Source organism: Arvicola amphibius, chromosome 7 (genome assembly GCF_903992535.2).
Source record: "Arvicola amphibius chromosome 7, mArvAmp1.2, whole genome shotgun sequence".
Classification (NCBI taxonomy): domain Eukaryota; kingdom Metazoa; phylum Chordata; class Mammalia; order Rodentia; family Cricetidae; genus Arvicola; species Arvicola amphibius.
In genome coordinates, this window is record NC_052053.1 from 78,225,244 (window position 1) to 78,245,547 (window position 20,304).

The 20,304-nt window shown below is 42.8% G+C and overlaps 1 protein-coding gene across 1 annotated transcript; it reads right to left on the minus strand.

Annotated features, from left to right (window-relative positions):
• Window positions 1-1,749: 1,749 nt before the first annotated feature.
• Ubr7 (ubiquitin protein ligase E3 component n-recognin 7) lies at window positions 1,750-20,218 on the minus strand. The gene is made up of 11 exons (XM_038337494.2): window positions 20,038-20,218; window positions 17,097-17,230; window positions 16,487-16,547; window positions 14,952-15,047; window positions 11,869-11,922; window positions 11,322-11,427; window positions 9,661-9,869; window positions 7,859-8,008; window positions 6,996-7,158; window positions 5,030-5,091; window positions 1,750-2,024 (listed from the first exon to the last, which is right to left on the minus strand). Exons 1-11 carry the CDS (start codon window positions 20,185-20,187, stop codon window positions 1,932-1,934), a joined length of 1,278 nt encoding a protein of 425 aa, XP_038193422.1. The 5' UTR covers window positions 20,188-20,218; the 3' UTR covers window positions 1,750-1,931.
• Window positions 20,219-20,304: the final 86 nt, after the last annotated feature.

Consider the following 20,304-nt stretch of genomic DNA (forward strand, 5'->3'; position numbering starts at 1 on the left):
ATTGGTTTAATTTGGACTTTACAGAAACCTGATTGAAATATGTTAAGTCCAGTAGTAATTTCTACAAAAATGTACATACAATGCCAGAATTCCTTAAAAGTAACTAGTATCACATTTTTGTTTTGCATAAAACATGCATTAATATCAACTGCCACATGTTGGCCCAAGCCATCTCTATGAGAAGAGACAGGTCAAGTCAGTAAGAAACTAGTTGTGAACAGGTACAAAAAGAGGTTTTCTGGTTAAGTGGAGAGCCTTTACTAGACAAGCCCTTAGCACTGGGTGTCTGAACTGCTGCTGCTCACCAATACTGCTGCCGAGCCATGGTTCTGACCTGCCACAGGCAGACAGCAATTTTTTGGTAGTAAATCGGACATCTGGGAAGATACAAATTTTGAGGACATGATGGAACATGGAAAGTGCAACTCTCAAGTTCAAAATATCCTCAGACTTAGAAGAGGCCCAGGCTGTAGGCACCTGAGGTTTTTAACTGAGCCCTCTCCAGGAGGCTAGCTCAGTGCACACAGGCATTGCCTGCAGCCAGGAACCTTCCAGCTCTGCACAACAAGCTTCACAGGACCTGTCACTAGGGGCTGCAGGCTACAGCACAAGGGCCATGCCATTTCCTGAGGCCTTATTTGTAGGCCCCTTCATCTTGTCCAGGAATTAGCGAGCATTCATGCATACAACTGCTGCACACACACAAAAATATCCATACTAATATGTGACCTACAATGCCTTTAACGTACCTCACAGTGTGCTACGGAAGACCTTGTTCCTCTCAAGGGGGGAACTTAGGGCTTTGCGGATCAAAAGATATCTTCCACATAGACTGAAAAGATTTCACACCACCTGAAAGACTTCCCTCAAACACAGAGTTTTATACAACAATCTATGTGAGGATTTTCAGACTTCATTCAGGAGGGAAGTAGCTGTGTACACTGTTTCCATACAAAAGCTCGACATGTGTGCAGCTGAGGGCTTTGTCTGGAATCTTCTTCAGTCTCTTTTCCAGGACAGTGTCACTGCCCCACTCACCAACACTAAGGTCAGTCAGTATCTTCGCCTTCAGCACAGATTCAAGGGGAAAAATAACTTAACACAGAACAGTATCAAAATAGGTCCATTTTTTAATACATGCTTCTGCATATCCCTGATAATGTAAGAAAGCAGAGGACTCGGTAAAGCACCCACATGTCACGGGGTGGGATCTGGTCATTTTAGGCAGCAGCAAAGGGACTCAGATAAGGGTGGATCCCTGTAAGCCCTCCAGCATTCCAGTACTAAAGCTGATGTCTGAGCTAAAAGAACGCTGGTGAAACTTTACTCTAAATTCCTCAGCGACATTCAGAACAAAGACTTGCTTCCTCAGTCCCACCACAAGTAAACCTCCCTCCCTGCCTACTACGGCAGACAGACACCACAGCAGCCCTAGCGCTCTGAAGGCTGGTCCAGAGAAAGTTCCCAAATCCCTTCAAGCCCCAACCAAACCTCAGGAAGCAGAACAGGCTTGAGGAAGCTGGGACCAAAGGCACCGTGATCATGGGGGCAGAGGGGATGGTCGCCCATGCAAGTTCGGGCTAACAGGAAGAGAACCTGCAAGACAGAGAGGACCCAGAAGGCAACAGCTCTGTTGACACATATTTGGGAGTCATAGAAAAATTGCTAAAAAAGAAACCAATTTGCTTTCCCAAGATTAAATCAAACTTCTTAAAACATAAGCAAAAACCCTGGGTATCCCGGATAGTCTGCGGAATGAGGTGTGTTTAGCTGAGTCATCGAGGACACTTGTTGAGACACTGTGGCTACTGTTAAGGAGAAGGGAGCTTGAGGCCACAGGAAGATGGAAAGGGGACCAAGTGTGACATAGGTCTCTTTACTCCGGAGCAGGGGCATTTCCACGGATCTGAGTGAGAAAGCAGGCACTCCCTCTAGCTGCAGTAATACTGCAGCCCGTCCACTCTCCTCCTCTTTTTAGACTGAAATTCTTCAAAGAACTGTTGAATGTCCTCTCTCTTAACAACCTGTTGATGAAAAGGCAAGGTTTGAAAGGGAGCACATTCTGCAGCAGCGACAAAAGGTCAGAGCACTCACAAACAAGCCAAATAACCCACTGGCTAATTCCAGAGCCAGAAAAGCTGGCCTGGTCACAGTCTGCAATCCTAGTGTAGGAAGAAAGCCTGGGCTACATAATGAAACCCAGTTTCAAAAACCACAAAAACAAAAGAAAAGAGAACTGCAGAGGATTACTTGTGGATAAGCTACTGCCATTTGAAACCATGTTGTACACACCTAAGCTAGCAAGTGTCAGAGTGGAAAACACAGTATGCTATGCAGTGATCTCACAGGCTGTCACAGACAAGAGCGACAAATTTACAACCTGAGGTAGTCATTACTGTGTCCACTGCTTTCCTTGCACAGCAGTGGGACAAATCCCCAGTCGAACCACATCAGACAGAAGCCTCTGCATCTTAGTGTGTAGACAGCAGCATCTGTTTACAGACATGCTCACTGAGGCCACAGTGGACGACTACTCAGTCACATACCCAGGCAGCAGAACAGAATGACTCGGAACTCAGCTTGCACTACCTACCCCAGCATCTCCACATGTAAAATAATAAAAGCAGCACCCACCTAACAGGGCAACTTGACGATCAGCTGACCTATAGTCTATGAATCTCCTGGTACATTCTTAATAATAATCAGCTGAGCCATGACAGAGCCCTGACACACATGACCTGAGACCTACGGTCGCTCACCGCATGTGCTCGTCAGCACAGCTTTCCTTCAGGTCTGCTCAGCTCCAGGTTTGTGCTTTCTTGTTTTATTTGATGCCAGGTCTCCCTATGTAACCCTGGGTGACTCAGAACACAAACAGATACCCTGCTTCTGCCTCCCAAATGCTGGGAATAAAGGTGTTGTACCACTGTGCCTAGCTTGGATTTGTGCTTTCTTCTGCACTGATAGGAGAGAATATCTTTCCTTTAAAAAAAGACAGGGAGGGAGGGAGGAAAACTTGTGTATCTTGAGTGTAAAATTAAAGATGATTGCTACTGCTGTATCAACAAAAAAATGGTTGATTAAAAAAAAAATCCTCGGGGGCTGGAGAGATAGCTTAGAGGTTAAGAGCACTGACTGCTCTTCTGGAGGTCCTGAGTTCAATTCCCAGCAACCACATGGTGGTTCACAACCATCTGTAATGAGATCTGGTGTCCTCTTCTGGCCTGCAGGCATATATGGAGGTGGAATACTGTGTACATAATAAATAAATAAAATCTTAAAAAAAAAAAAGAAATTCCTTTAAAAAAAAAAAAAAATCCTCAAAACCCAAGTCACGTTCTGGAGGCACTACTTTAAGTTATGGGCAACGGATTTAAAGCATCAAATATAAAGGTGGTCTGACATGGATCAAAATAAGGTAAACTGGGACAACCCAGTGCTGTGTTACTGCAGCCATCACAAGACCCCCCTCTCTTAAGTCTATTTTTAAATACAAAGTAACACATATGCTTCTTGGTAGAAGGATGGATGGTGGGGTAAGGAGGCTGAGGGACAGAAGCGAGTGCTCCAACACAGATGAGCAGAAGGATCTGTCCTAACCTGGGGTTACAAACAGTGACAGCAAGCTGTGAAAGGGAATATTATGTTCAGGCAGTGATGGCGTACGCCTCTGATCACAGCACTTGGGAGGCAGAGGCAGGTGGATCTTGTGAGTTCAAAGCCAGCCTAATCTACGGAGCAAGTTCCAGGACAGCTAGGACTACACAAGAAACAACCTAAAAAAAAAAAAAAAGAAAAAAAATACTATCTATCCTCTAGTACTGCATTCCTTCCTGCTCTGCTTGTCACAGCACTGAGTTACAGGTGTGTGCAATCATGCCAGCTTTTTACATAAGTTTTGGGTCTTAGCTCAGGTCCATGAGAGCTGCAGAGCATGAGTTCTTACCTGCTAAGCTATCTTCACAATCCCTCTAATATGATTTTTATATAAATTTTAAGGTTTATTATTTATTATATATACCGTGTTCTGCCTGAGTGTATGCCTGCAGGCCAGAGGAGGGCACAAGATCTCATTACAGGTGGTTGTGAGCCACCATGTACTTGCTGGGAATTGAACTCAGGACTTTCAGAAGAGCAGCCAGTGCTCTTAACCTCTGAGCCATCTCTCCAGCCCCCTAATATGATTTTAAAACCACATGATAAAATCAGTAAAGAGCACGGCGACCACAAACTACACCAGGGTCAGGTTGTGAAACACCCTGAGAATCTGGAGAATGCACAGGTTACACAGGAGGCTAATGCCCCAAGGGACCCATGAGACAGTTCGGTTTTAGCAGAAAGAAGCTCAAGTAGAGACTGCGGCAAAGAAAGAAAGCACAGCTGTAACCCACGGGATGTGGACAAGCAGGGCTACCTCTAAAAACCAACAAAATGAAGCTGAGGACTGAGGCCAAGAAAAGTGGATCTCTGTGAGTTCAAGGTCAGCCTGATCTACCCAGAGAGTTCCAGGCTAATCACCACTACAGACTATGGACTGAGACTGTCTCAACAACAAAACCTGAACCATTTGGGACAAGACGTTTAGCATCTGACATCACAACTTGTTTACAGAAGCAGTATCACAGCCCCAAACCAGAAGCATGACCTCCCCCATCCTTGAGGACCAGGACTGAGTCCAACAGTGCAGCAGCAGTGCTCCCGAGGGCTTCATCCTTGTGATTCCAGCATTAGGGAGATGGATACAGACAGTTGGAGAATTGAAGCCAGACAAAGCTATATGAAAAACCCTTTTCAAAATACAAACAAACAAAAGTTAAAAAAAAAAAAAATCCCAGAACTCAATTTAGGTTGCACTTTTGGGGTTTTTTTTTTTTTGCTTTTCGAGACAGGGTTTCCCTATGTAGCCCTGGCTGTCCTATAACTCAGAGATCACTCTGCACCACTGCCTGGCTGCACAATTTAACATTAGAGAAAATGAGCTGTTCGTTCTAAACTAACAAAGCTATCTATGATTAAGGTTCTTACATACCGTGCCTTCATCAGCAAATCTCTTCAGATAGTCTTTAAGTTCAGTCTTCAAGTCATTGTATTCTAAATCAAAACAACAAAAAGTTCAGACAGGCCTTACACTTTTAAAACAAAACATCTGCCATTGATATTGATAGGCCAGTTCATTAACAGTCTACACCAATGTTTTTAATTAAAACCCAGAGAAACTTGTTTCCCACTTAACTTTGGGCTTCCTTCATTTTGGTATCTGGGTCTTTACGTTTAACAAAAACAAACACAGGTGATGGTGGCACACACCTTTAGTCCCAGCATTCCGGAGGCAGAGACAAATGGAGCTCTGTGAGTTTGAGGCCAGTCTGGTCTACAGATTTAGTTCCAGGACAAGCAGGGCTGTTATACAGAGAAACCCTGCCTTGAAAAACCAAACAAACAACACACACAACCAGAAATAGCCTCTCTCCACAAAGACTTCGGTAGGGCTTCCTGTTTCTCAGCAATCAAGGCCCTCAAGTAACCTTGGACCCACCAGACAGCTTTAAACTACTCGCTCACTGAAATTTGCATAGATTCCATAGATTCGCACAGCTGAGGAATTTCTTCAACACCCCTATCACTGAAAAACTTTTAGTCAGGGTCTCATGGTCTCTATCCTTCTCTCTGTCTGTCTCTGACTGTCTCTCTCTTGGTCACACATACACATAAATACACCCAAAGAACAGTGATACATGCATATGAAAATATCATAATGAAGCCTAATGCTTGTCTACTAAGAAGAAAACCGTAATAGTCTTTAGTCTAATAAAGTCAAAAAAATTAATTGATCACAAAAGAGAAATGATAGATGTTATAAAAAGGATCCAAGGTCATGGACTCCAAGTGGAAAGTGGCCGAGACTGAAACAGTGACCTCACCAGAGCTGCTGGACTTAGGGGTATCTCCCCTTCTAGCAGCTTCCTGTGAACCATTCAAGCAACCCTGAGAGACCTCTCAAAAAGCTGTCATGCTTCCCAAGGTCAGATATAATGCTCAACGAAAATTACTTTCCTATTGTTCTGTATTCAGGTATCTACCCTTAATTAAAATAATACATGCTGCAGTTTGTTCTTTTCTCTCTTTTTTGAGACAGTCTCTACATAGCCCTGGCCATCCAGGAGCTCACTGTGTAGACCAGGCTGACCTCAAACTAAGAGACCCTCCTGCTTTATCCGCCCCCTCCCCCATCAAATGCTGGGATTAAAGGTGTACCACCACACCTGGCAACCCTTTGGCATAATGTCAGAGGGATAGAAAGCAACCTCCACTAGCCATGACACCCCACTGGGCCATATCTGGCCTAGCTCTGTGTTACAGATACCTTTTGTGAACCTTGTCTGAGAGTTTCCCATAGATACAAAGCATATTCAAAACTTACTTTAGAGCCGGTCGGTGGTGGCACGCCTTTAATCCCAGCACTAAGGAGGTAGAGGCAGGTGGATCTCTGTGAGTTCAAGGCCAGCCTGGTCTACAAGAGCTAGTTCCAGGACAGGCTCCAAAGCTACAGAGAAACCCTGTCTCGAAAAACCTTGGTTTAAGAGGAAATCTCACGAATCGTTATTTGCACCTGGCATTTTATTTTTGAAAATTTCATTCAGATTGTTTTAAGCATATGGAAATCTGCTTGATAAGTATAAATATAGCAAAAAATAAAAATGCAAAGAGGCGAAGGGAAAAGTGCTTCAATTTACCAAGACTGAGCCCCCTGAAGCACAGAGGCTAAGTTCATTCTCAAGTATCTCTGAATCTGCATTTCACAGACCCACAAGAACCCACACCCGCACTGCATTACCCGCGACACAATCCTGTGATCTTAAACATTATTCTAGCATGAAATGCTAGTGAGCCGCTGAGAACAGCAGCAGTCTACTGTTGTTGATGCACAGTTAGAGCAGATGTTTACGACCTTAGACATTCTCCTGCACAGTGAAGGACACTATAAACGTGCTCACCACAGATCAGCTCCACTTGCTGGACTCTGTTCATGCTGCTCAGGGTGTCCATTAAAGGGTCCCGTCTCTCGGTGGCCTGCTCACTCTTGCCTTTGTTCTCATAAGCCAAAACTGTATCACATTCATCTGTCAGGAACAGGACATCTAGTTCTCCATACATTTTCTTAAAAAAAAAAAAAAAAAAAAAATTCAGTCTCCCTATAAGAACGTCATTTTCAGAAAGTCAAATTCAGGAGAATAACTAACAACTTTATTCATTTTTGGATTCACACCTAGAAAATTTTGAGTTTCGAAGTTGCCTGACAAATTTATACTTTAGGCCGGGATATTTTTTAGAAATCTTCCAACTTCCACAGGAGATTTGGTCTATGCAGTCTGAATTTAAAATTTACTAGCTTACCAATTTTCAAGCTCTTCGGTTTTTTAAGCACTTCTATGATATAAAGAAAAGAACTGGTGGGTTTAATTACATTATTTTTACATTGATGGGTATTTCTCCTGTACATATGTCAATACACTACATGCAGGCAGTGCCCAAAAAGGCCAAAAGAAGCTATCAGATCTCCTGGAATTGGAGTACATATTTATGAGCCACCATGAGGGTGCTGAGAACTGAACCCAGGTCCTCTGAGAGAGCAGTAAGCACGCTTGTCCCCTCTCTCCAGTCACAGAATTGGTGTTCTCTACTAACACTTGGTACAAAGTATCACATAATTCCAATTTTCCTCTACAAGAACTTGTTTTACAAGTGTGGCTTTATATATTTGGTCCATAGGAAATTCGGCATCCCTGTACTCCTCTATAAATACATGAATAAACTGTGTGGTGCATAACCTGAGAAACCAATGGAACCAGACACTCACCATACAATCTTGGCAGGTGCACAGCTTGCTGCGCCAGTTCAGGGGCCAATAGGTGGCAACATCCTTCTTTACAAACTGACTGGCTTGAAGCTCCTGAAGTCTGCAGCCAGACTGCAGCTCAGTTTTGGTGTTTTCATTCTTAAAAACGGTCTGAAATAAAATTAAGTTCTGGAGTGTGAATTTTATATTTTGTTTTTTGAGACAGGGTTTCTCTGTGTAACAGCCCTGGCTGTCCTGAACTAGCTCTTGTAGACCAGGCTGGCCTTGAACCCAGAGATGTACCTGTCTCTGCCTCCTGAGTGCTGGGATTAAAGGTGTGCGCTACCATCGCCCAGCTGAGTTTTTGTATTTTTAAGTTTGAAAAAATTTTTTTATTTGCATGTGTAGAGGTGCTTGCCTGCATGTGTGTGTCTGTGTACCATGTGTGTGCCTGGTGCCCATGGAAGCTAGAAAAGAACATCTGATTATTCCCTGGGACTGGAGTTACCATGTGAACTCTGGAAGTTGAACCCCAGGTCTTCTGGAACAGCAGCCATCGCTTTTAACCAGCCGTGTGTTTTTGTGTGTGCGCACGTGCACGCATGCATAAGGAAGGCCATGCACATTAGAGTGTCTTCCTCAATCAACTTCTCCACTTTTTAGTTTTTGAAATAGGGTCTCTCACTGATTGGCTAGAATGCCTGTCAGTCGACTCCAGGGATCCTCTCATCTCCAGCTTCCCAGCACTGGGATGCAGGCACATTCTGTACCAGGCTTTACTGTCCTTTGAGACAGGGTATCACTATGCAGCTTGGGTTAATCTAGAACTTGCTATGTAGACTAGGCCAGCTTCAAACTCAGAGATCTTCCTGCCTCTGTCTCCTAAGTGCTAGTGGAATATGAAGAGGCCTGCTTGTTGGGGTTTCCGTCCCGCCCAGTATCCCACAGCCGGCAAGCCCCAAAGAAAATCACACAGAGATCTCTAAGTTATAAAGCTGGGGGCTGGAGAGATGGCTCAGTGGTTAAGAGCACTGGCTGCCCTTCCAGAGGTCCTGAGTTCAATTCCCAGCAACCACATGGTGGCTCACAACCATCTGTACTGAGATCTAGTGCCTTCCTCTGGCGTGCGGGCATACATGGAGGCAGAATGTTGATACATAAATAAATAAATCTTAAAAAGTTATAAAGCTGATTGGCCCATTAGCTCAGGCTACTTATTAGCTCTTGTAGCATATATTAACCCATTGCTCTTATTTATGCTAGCCATATGGTTCAGTACTTCTTTGGAGTCTGGGCAGGAATGGGAGGAATCAACTTCCTCCTTCCCAGAATTCTCCTGTTCTCATTGCATCATTTCTACTTCCTGTCTGGTTTTCCCGCCTATATTTCCTGCCTGGCCAATCAGCGTTTATTTACAACATGATTGACAGAATACAGACAATTCTCCTGCACCATGCTAGGATCAAAGATGTGTGCCATCATGCCCAGTGTGGCCATTTTTCTGTTTTTGGAGCCAGGGTTTCTCTGTAGCTTTGGAGCCTGTCCTGGAACTCACTCTGTAGACCAGGCTGACCTTGAACTCACAGAGATCCACCAGCCTCTGCCTCCCAAAGTGTTGGGTTTAAAGGCCTTATGTGGTACTAGAGATCTAAAGTCCTCATGGTTATATGCAATCAACTCTCCAACTGAGCCGCCTCCCCAGCCGATGTCCACCCTTCTCTCATCATCCCTGAGGATCAAACTCAGGGCCGTCACTCTGCTCCTCATGCTATCACCCTAGCCCTCAGTTTCACTTTGAATGTGGCTTGAATTCCATACAGTACCTGGCAGTCAGACTCAGAACTAGAGCTGGTACATGGCTCATTATTCTGCTCGGCTTTAACTTCCTTGCCAGCATTCTTTCCATGCTCTGAAACATCCTCTTTTTGGGTGTTATCTTGGTGACGTCCATTCTCAGGCTTGATAACCTCCTGACTGCCCACGCCATCAACATTCAGCAGCAGTCCATCATCTTCGGCAGACACTCTGGCGACTGTAGGTCCAACAAACACAGCACAGCTGTACTGGCCTCTCTGATCAAGACATCACATTCTGCTAAAATATCTGGACTAGAAAAAAAGACAGCCCGGGTCTCCACAATAACAAGGGAATTAGCACTACTTTTTAACAATTATGCCTGCCTAATCCAAATCAATGGTTCATTAAAAAAATACTAGTCACTACATAAGCACTTTAAGGAATACACTATAGATGGACTAACTAAAGAAACAAGACAGTAAGAAGGGATTTTACTAAAAACAAGAAAAGACAGCTCTGGAAAACAAGTGTTTAATTGGGAAAAGGGAGTCAGAAAGGATGGGTCTAGAGAGATGGTAAAGGAGCTAATGGTGGGTAACGGGCTTGCAATCTAGGTTAAAGCATCCGATAGGGAAGAGGAAAACTAAGAAAACATGAAGAGAGAGGGTTTGAGGTCAACCTGGTTGGCAGAGACCCTACCCTGAAAAAACAACCAGACAGCGCTGGGGATCGGCCAGAGGACAGATCTTGCCTAGCATGTGTGAGGGCCTGGGTTTACAAAACAAAACAACTGAACAATCAAAAGCAAAAAAGAAATGCCAGTGGGCAAAATATATAGCTCTAGTGTCTGCAGGAACTGAGCTATATCCTGAAGGAGAAAGAAAAGAAAGAGCTGTGACTGTGTCAGTCAGTGTAGGAAGAGAACACAGGCATAGCTATGCTGCTTGTAGCTTCTATGATCAAAATTCTTAAAGGTGAGGACTAAAAATTTAGATGGCACAGCAGTAAAATATGTATCACCCTAACGGCTTTTGCTTCTATTCCATTTCTTGGTGTGTAACCCACATAACATGCTATTTTCCATTTGCTACAGGTGGGATACATACTCTTTGCAAAATCCATATGCTAAAAGTCAACCAGTGCAGTAGTATTAAAAGATAGGGCCTCTAGAAGGTGATTAGGGCCAGGAGGTGGTGGTGCATGTCATTAATCCCAGCACTCAGGAGGCAGAGGCAGGTAGTTCCAGGACAGGTAGGGCTAGGACAGCAAGAGCTGTTACACAGCCTTCACATCTGGCACCTTGACATTGACTAATATTTATCTATTATTGTCAGGTCTAAGGCATCTGTTATAACCCAAGAATTATGATGCCAACCCCTTCAAAACATGTCTTACGTTTAACTGCTAACTTTAACTCTATTTACCCTTCAAGACTCCATCCAAATACTACCTTCCGCACTTTCTCTAACTGGTTGTTATCAATACTCTGCATCCCGGCATTCAAGTTCACATTTATTCCTGGTAGGCTCTCACCCCGTCCAAAAGCAAAGTGTGGAAAAGGGACATAGCTGGATATTTTCTATACCTCTCTAAAGTCCAGTTTAAAAAAGCTGCTAAAAACTCTGATCAAAGACACACATTTCACAAGTACAAATTTTTGTTACATCAACCTCACCGAAACACTTACCTGCCAACTGGCCAGCATAAGCCCACAAGAAAGAACAGCGCTTCATACAAGCCTGGCACACCATCTCTTGGAAATCCCCACTCTCAGGGGGAATGGCACCAAGATGCTGTGGATATAGAAAACCAGATGTTTCCTGTGATCTCCACGTCCCCTAGAATGCCTGTTGTTTTATAAATGGACACTGTGAAAGTACACTGATCATATCTCTATCAAAGGAAATGTCAAGTATAACAGAAGAATTTTTTTTGAGACAGGGCCTCAGTGTGTAGTTCTGGTAGGCTTTTAAGTACTACATAAACCAAACTGGCCTTGAACTCACAGCAATCTGCCTATCTCTGCCTCCTGCATACCAGGATTAAAGATGTGCTCTTTAACCCAGTGAGCCATTTTCCAAGCCCATTTATTTATTTTTGAGACAGGGTCTCAAGTAGCTGAGGGTCTTGAACTCCTGATCTTCTCCCCCCCCCCAAGTGTTAGAATGACTGGCATGTGTCATCACATGTGGCATGGGACATGACACATCTTACAAGGTCAAAGTTTTCCTTACTCTGCCATGGAACCAGTCTTCACAGACCACGCACTGAATCATCTCATCTGGAACCTGACCAAAAAAAAAAATTGTTAATGATTGTTTTGAATTCTAGGACATGAAAGCAAATCTGGTCCACAGCAGAACTAGATGGTTGATGCTCTGTGAGAAACCCATCTGTGTGAGAGCAGTCAAGAGGACAAATCCATTCTCCATGAAGCAGTCTGCAAGCAGTTATCAAAGTTCCTTCCTATCCAACACTAGGAGAATCAAACACACACGCACACACATACGGGGGGGGGGAGCTGTGGGGGATGATTTCCTCTCATCTTAGGCTTTCATACCAGCTAGTTAACATCTTAAAATGCTTCTGTCCATTTACTGTGGTGTTTTCTTTAAGAGGCAAAAAAAGTAAATAAATAAATAAGATATTCAATAGAGCAATTTGTTTTTTGTTTTTCTTTCTGTCTCTCAATATATCACTTTTTTGGGAGACAAGGAGTCTTTTGTTTCAAAAGTGCTATAAGGAACATTTTACCCCATCCTTGAGATTACTTAGTTTTAAGAGATATTTATTAAAGATGCTTTTAATTTCCTCTTATATGTAATTTGGTTCAATAATTATGGTTCCAGATGATTAAAAAGTCAGAAAGATGGAAGTTAATTCCTCTACATACACAAAGTGCTTTTTCAGCAGATCAGTAAATATACAAAGAAAGGGCTAGAGAGATGGCTCCGTGGTTAAGAGCACTGGCTGCTCTTCCAGAGGTCCTGAGTTCAATTTCCAGCACCCACATGGTGGCTCAACCATTCTCAATGAGATCTGGTGTCCTCTTCTGGTCTTTAGGCATACATGTAGGGAGAACAATGTATACATAATAAATAAACCTTAAAAAATATATACAAACAAAACATTAAGGACATGGAAAGCCAATGCAGAGACCATTGCAGATATCCCTCTAACTCATAGCAGCTGTTTAATTTCATTCATGAGCAGGAAAAAGAAAATTGTTTTTCTTTCTCCCACAAGACAGGGTTTGTGCAACGTTGGCTGTCCTAGAACTTACTCTGTAGACCAGGCTGGCCTCAAACTCACAGAGATCCACCTGCCTGTCAAGTGCTGGGACTAAAGGTGTGTGCCACCACTGCCTGGCTAAAGAAAATTCTTAAAAGACCCAATTTAGGGCTGGAACATGACTCAGTGGTTAAGAGTACTTGCTACTCTAAGAGAGAACCCGGGTTAGTTCCCAGCACCCACAGGGCGGTTGACAACTTCAGTTTCAGGGGATCCGATGCCCTCATGACCGCCACATGCACCAGATACTCACTTAGTACTCATACATACACAGACAAAACACTCATACACATAAGATAAATTTTAAAATTACTTTTTAAAAAAGATTTTATTTAAATATAGTGTTCCGCCTGCATGTATGCCTCCATGCCAGAAGAGGGCACCAGACCTCATTACAGATGGTTGTGAACCACCATGTGGTTGCTGGGAATTGAACTCAGGACCTCTGGAAGGGCAGCCAGTGCTCTTAACCTCTAAGCCATCTCTCCAGCCTCCATTAAAATAAATTTTAAAACATTTACTTTTGGTTAAAACACTTTTAAAGGAACTAATAATAAACGATTGCCATATAACATATCAAGGTTTTTTTTTTTTTGAGATACAGTCTCTCTTTTGTAGCTCTGGTATCCTAGAACTCACTCTGTATATAGATCAGGCTGGCCTCTAACTCACAGAGATCTGCTTGCCTCTGCTTCCTGAGTACTGCGATTAAAGGGCCAACATGGCAATATTGTAAAGGATTAATAATATGTAGGTTAATAAGAATGTTAAAAAAAATTGTCAGGAGATCCCAGCACTTGAAGCCAAGTTTGATGCCAGACAGGGCTATATATATATAAGACAGACCCAGATTCATTTTTGCACCAAGATGGCTCTGAAAGCAAAGGAATCTCCTGCCCCTCCCAATGCCAAAGACAAAGCAAGGGCCTTGAAAGCCAAGAAGGCAGTGTTGAAAGGCATCTAATGTCACAAAAAGATGGGCAAGTCACCCACCTTCCAGGCTCCCCACGGCTCCTGAGGTCCTCAATAGCCAAATACCCTCAAAAGACAGGAGAAACAATTTTGACCACTATGCCATCATCAAATTCTTCATGACTACACATTTTTTTCCACCATAAAAAAAAAAAAGTCCTAGCTGGGCAATGGTGGTGCACACCTTTAATTCCAGCACCCGGGAGGCCAGCCTGTTACACAGAGCAAGTTCCAGGACAGCCAGAGCTGTTACAGAGAAACCCTGTCTCAACAAAACCATTAAAAAAAAAAAAAAGTCCTGTCTCAAGAAAAACCACACACAGGAAAAAAAAAAACAAAAACAAACACACAAACAAAAAAAAAACTACCAAAATATTACCGTTGGCTGAATCCCTTTGGTAGACATAATCCTAATTTTAATTACAAATATCCCTGGACTTACCAACAGCTATGCTTTTATGTAACACCTACAGTATATATATATATATATATATATATATATATATATATATATATATATATATACACACACACACACACACACACACACAATCTAGACAGTGTTGCTCCACTACAGAAGCTAGGCTAACTGACTATGGCAGCTATAAGGCAGACTTGTATTTATTTTCTCCTCTTTTCTTTTTGAGAAAGGGTCTCCATATGTAGCCATGGTTGGCCTGAAATTCATGATGGGTCAGGCTGACCTTGAACTTATGACTGTGTTCCAGCCTCTACCTCCAGAGTACTAAAAGTAAAGGCAAGAGTTACCACACCCAGCTGGATTTGTATCCTGCTTACTGTGGAAGCTGATCTACAATAAACTGGTGAAAAAAGCAACTTGGACTGAATAATTCTGGGATTTTGCTTACACTCTAAATTTAAAAAGAAGCCTGTTTACATATTTACTTATTTTACAGAGGAAAGAAACTAATTTCTTAGAAAATACCTGAGGGTGGAAGAGGCACTTGAGAGAGAAAGGAGTTTTGGCATCAAGAAAGTCCTCTCCAATATTTCATTTCTATGATATTCAAATAAAAAAATATCGATTCTTTACCTCATCTTCAGGATCAGGATAAGGTCTCTTACAAATGCAGTATAATCCAAAAAAGTTGTCATTGTACTTATTGCAAGAATTTACCTTTGATTTGTCCTGAAAGAGAGTACATTTCAGTACATATTATGATCTAATATTAGATACAATCTCATACATTATAAAATTTATATTTTTAATAATTCTCTGCATTAAGTATCTTTCTACAAGCTAGTCAGAAACTTTCAAGTCAAAAGGAAAAAGTTTATTATTACAGAAATACTTTTTTCAATCTACAGAGACAAAAAATAAAACACCTTATTTTCTCTATCCTCTTCACAGCAATTGGGATTTATTTAATATACTCATATAACAAATGAAATCAAAATCAAATGCATGGTCAGTTTATTGAACTGACACTGACCTGGGCAGACATTTTCTTTTAATGGTTTTTCAAGGTTTCTCTGTCCTTTAACTGACTATGTAGGCCAGGGTGGCCACCATGTTTGTCTTCACTTCTTGTTGTTGTTGTTGTTGTTTTTCCATGACAGGGTTTCTCTGTGTAGTCCTGGCTATTTTGGAACTCACTCTGTAGACGCCTCAAATTCACAGAGATCCACCTGCCTCTGCCTCCTGAGTCCAGAGATCAAAGGTGTGCACCACCATCGCCCAGACTTTTTTTTTTAAGATTACCTTTCATCATGGGGCGGAGGGTGGGGATCATGCAGGTATGTGCACATGAGTGCAGGTGCCCATAGAGGCTAAAGGAATTACATCCTCTTGGAGCTGAAGCAGTTGAAACCCATCAAAGTTGGGTGCTGGGAATTGAACTCAGGTTCTTTGGAAGATCAGTACATGCCCTCAACTGCTGAGCCATCTCTCCAAACCTCAAGACAGTTCTTTAAATGCAGGTATAAAAGATAAGACTTTTAGGTTATTAGGGGGCAAAAAGGAGAAAAACTATCAAAAATTAATCCTAAAGAAGAAAACATGGAAGTTTTAGGAAAACTGGCATCTTCCTCCTTTTCTCTTTCATCTGCAATTTTCCTCAAACTTTTTTGAAAGCATAGCTTTAGTTTGTTTTGCAGACAGATTCTTACCGTAGCTCTTCATCCAGACACATGCTTTGCTCCTAAAAGCCTCGGTGTACATGAATGATCTCAATAAATAAAACTCAATCAGCTTCAAGAACATCTCCTCCCAGACTTTTAATATTAACTGCAGTGTATGCTGTAGATTCTCAATGGGCTATTTAGTTTTTCCAACCAAATAAAAGTGAAATGTTCAAGAATAATATTTTGCTTTTCTACATTTTGGTAAATACCAACCTTAGCTCATTAAGTGCACTTAAAAAATTATTTCTATTTATGTGTGTGAGAGTGGGTGTATTCAGGTTTCTACATAAAGAGTCGGGTGGATCCCTTGGAGCTGGAGTTACAGGTAGTTGTAGATGCTGGAAACTGAACTGGATCCTTGAAAGAGCAGTCATGCTCTAAGCCGCTGAGCAATCTCTCCAGCCCCTGGTCCCAAGTACATTTGTAATCACAGTGTGTACTTACAGGAAATAATTTGCATTCCAAATTTTTAAACTTGCTGTTTCCACAATCACAACGAAAATTTCTATTAAGAAAAGAGGAAGAACATATATTTAAGCTTCCTTTTAAAATTAACTAGTCTTAGTACCAAACATAGCTTCCCTTTCTGACTCCTTTCTAGAATCTAAATGGCCTTTCTGATGTTTGTGTATCTTATTTGAAGTTTTCCAACAAAAGCAACAAAAGACTGTAATTCTGGACACCGCTACACATAAAAAACAAATGTTTTGAGTTCGAGGCCAGCCTGGTCTACAAGAGCTAGTTCCAGGACAGGCTCTAGAAACTACAGGGAAACCCTGTCTCGAAAAACCAAAAAAAAAAAAAACAAAAAAACAAATGTTTTTATCACTCTCTCACACACACAAACAAATGAAATAACAAAAGGAAAAGACAAGTAGTGTGAGCTAGTAACCATAATTAAAATTTAACTCTTATGGAAAAACCATTCCCTCCCATACTAAATCTTACCAACACGCAATTACTCTGAATGAAAAGCAAGATTAGGTAGGCATTATGGTTGCAAAAAAAAAAAAACCCTAAACATTTAGAAGGCATTTGGCAAAAACTGCTTTACCTTTTTGTGTATAGTTCAAACAGTTTATGACTTCCATGGCATTCGTAGCTGCAAGCTAGACAAATTCCTGCTGGCTCCTCTCCTTCTGGTGTGCACGTACTGCAGGCATACAGTGCTTGTCTCTTCACTGAGCCCTGCATGAGCAACCCCCACCCAAAAAAAAAAAAAAAGAAAGAAAGAAAGAAAAGGAAAATGTAGTCATGCAACAAAGGACCAAAGCACTATTACAAATTCCAGACCTATACTGATGCTTGTTTTTATGTAATTTTTTTCTTATAGCAAAAGAAAGTTTAAATCTGTAAGTTGATACTTTTAATCATTTAACACATTAAAATAAAGGTGAGTTTATATAGGTTTGGGAGAGTAATACCACATTTTTAATTTTAGAAGATTCTTATAATTCTAACAAAGAGGATAGTCAATCCATAAACATAACCATTTCGATCTGCAGGAGTTGAATGGGAAAACATCTAGGAGAATAGTATAATGATGTCCACTAGTTATTGTCAAGTAATGAATAAAAAAGGCAAACTATTCAATAAAGACAAGTAATTAAAAGCAATACATATATAAGTTACAGATATTCATAATATTATTCTTTCAGATTATCTGTAAATTTAAAATATTTAGAAATTAAAAGTTGAAGGAAAAACAGTCAACACTTAGAAATGGTGAGGGGGCACATGCCCCTCCAGAGAGGGGATTTCAAGCACACGTCAACAAGTCTGGCTTTTTGTGGTTTGTGGGGATCGGGCAAAGGTCCTCAGGCTTGTGCAGCAAGTGCTTCACTGATTCCTCTTGCCAGCCCAACTCTACAGATATCCGTTTTACTTCAACACAAAGACAGCAGGGCCAGTGAGGGAGCTCCATGGGGAGAGGTACTGGCTGTGTAGGCCTAGGAATCAGCATTCCATGTGCAGAACCCACATAAAGGTGGCGCAGACAACTGGTTCCACAAAGCTGTTCTCAGATGTCTGCACGTTCTGTGGTACATATGCCCTCTCCCCTGACACACACATCAGTAAATCAGTCTGAGGTTAGGAAGACGATCTGGAGATTAAGAGCACATACTGCTCTTGCAGAGAGCTAGCACTGAGTTCCTAGGGTCCATGTTGGGCAGTTCACAACCCCTGGAACTCCAGCTCCAGAGAGATCAGCTTCCTCTGGCCTACACTTGCATACATACCCACACAAATAATTAAAAAATAAATCTTTAAAAAAAATGTCTAGGGCTGGGCAGTGGTGACACATACCTTTAATCCCAGCAGGTAGATCTCTAAGAGTTCGAGGCCAGCCTGGTCTACAAGAGCTAGTTGGGGAGGGGAGGAAGAATGCATGACACATCTAGGGGCTGGAGAGGAGAGATGGTTCAATGGTTAAGAGCACTGACTACTTTTCTGGGGGACCAGAGTTCAATTCCCAGCACCCACATGGCAGCTCACAACTATCTGTAGCTCCAGTTCCAGGGGATCTGAGACCCTCACACCAATGCACATAAAATAATAATTTTAAAAACTGTCTATATTTCTAGAGATGTGACTGTTAAAAACAACAACAAATTTAAGATTAGGCTTTTAATACCAGCACTTGGGAGAAAGATGGATCTCTGCTAGTTCAAGGCCAGCCTGGCCTATGTAATGAACTCAGGCTAGTTAGAACCACACATTTTGACTGTCTCAAAACAAAACGAAAACCCCACAAAAAAACAAAACTTAAGCCAGGCATGATGATGCACACTTGCAATCCCAGCAGTACTTGGGAAGTGAAGGCAGGAGGATCAGGAATTCAGGGCAAGTCTGCTCTACATAATACCCTATCTCCAACAACAAAAGTTTTTAGCTAATATATATTTTGAGTTTACTTATTTGTAAATAATCTATTTTTTATTTTATGTGCATTACTGTTTTGTCTGCATGTATGTCTGTGTAAGGGTGTCAGATCTTGGAGTTACAGTTAATAGCTGTAAAGTGGGTGCACTCTTAACTGCTGAGACATCTCTCCAGTCCCTAGTTAACACATTTTTATGAGGATAATGGTATTAATAAACAGCTCACACCCAGATGTAGGACCTTTCTTTCCTTCTTCCAAGTAAGTGGGAGTTTTCATGGTGATCCTTTGATTTAAATGCCAATGACCATCTGCGACTATTTCTGGGATGCAAGATTATTCAACAACCAACAATTTTGCAGTCCAAACCCAAGTTAGTTAAGGAAGACAAATAGTATTGACTTCAGTCCACACCACACAATAACTCCAAAGTTCCTTGCCTCCTTCCCCAGTCCCCCACTCCACCCACGGGCACGGTTGGTCTGTTTCCTTCCACCAATTCTCATCCCACTAGTTCCTTCCTACCCACCCTTCTCCACTTTTGTACGTAGATGTACGGGATGCGTCACTAAACACACCACAGGCCCTCCAACTCTTGTTCACAAGATTGTACAATCGCCAAACTGATCCTTTTCTCCTCTCTGGGGTTTCCAGAGTCACATGATGTTTTGGTTCCGACACCGCACGTACACGCGGAACTTAACCGGAAAAACACACCAGGTAGCAGCTAAACTCGACGGCAGGCGTGCCGAGCAGCCCACCCTCACCGACAGATTTTCAAATTCGGCCCACTTTCTTTAACGCCGCTTTTCTCCATCTGGCGCCTAATTAACACTCTGCAGGAGTGGGAGAAGTGGGGCGAAGAAGGTCTGGTTTGAGAGGTCACGAGGATGAGCTCGTGGAAAGCAGGCCACCAAGAGGCGACAACGAGGAGGACCGGAGCCTGCAGAGTGCCTCCGGCAGGGCGCAGGGACAGCCCTACTGGGGACAAGCTGAGGATGGAAGGGCAGCAGGGTCGGGGCTGTGGGAGCCCGGGTTGGAAGGTCGCCCTGGAGGCCCGGCCGCTACAGGCGGGAGGCAGGCAGAGCGGCGGGAGCCGCCGGGCCGCGCGCACCTGCGAATAGGAGCACTTCTCCGAGTCGCTGCCGCCCAGGACGGCGCATGCCTCATTCTCCAGCTCCTCGTCCTCCTCGAGCACGTCCACCAGCGACACCACGGGCTCCAGCTCCGCCTGGCAGCCGGCGGGGCTCTCGGCTCCGGCCATCCTCAACTGTCACGGAACTCCGCTGCGCGGCCCAGGCGGAGGCGGGAAAAGTGAGCGCCCGGGACGGCGTGAGAAGGCGGGGCCTGAGCGCCAGGCAGCCAATCCCAAAGAAGGAGA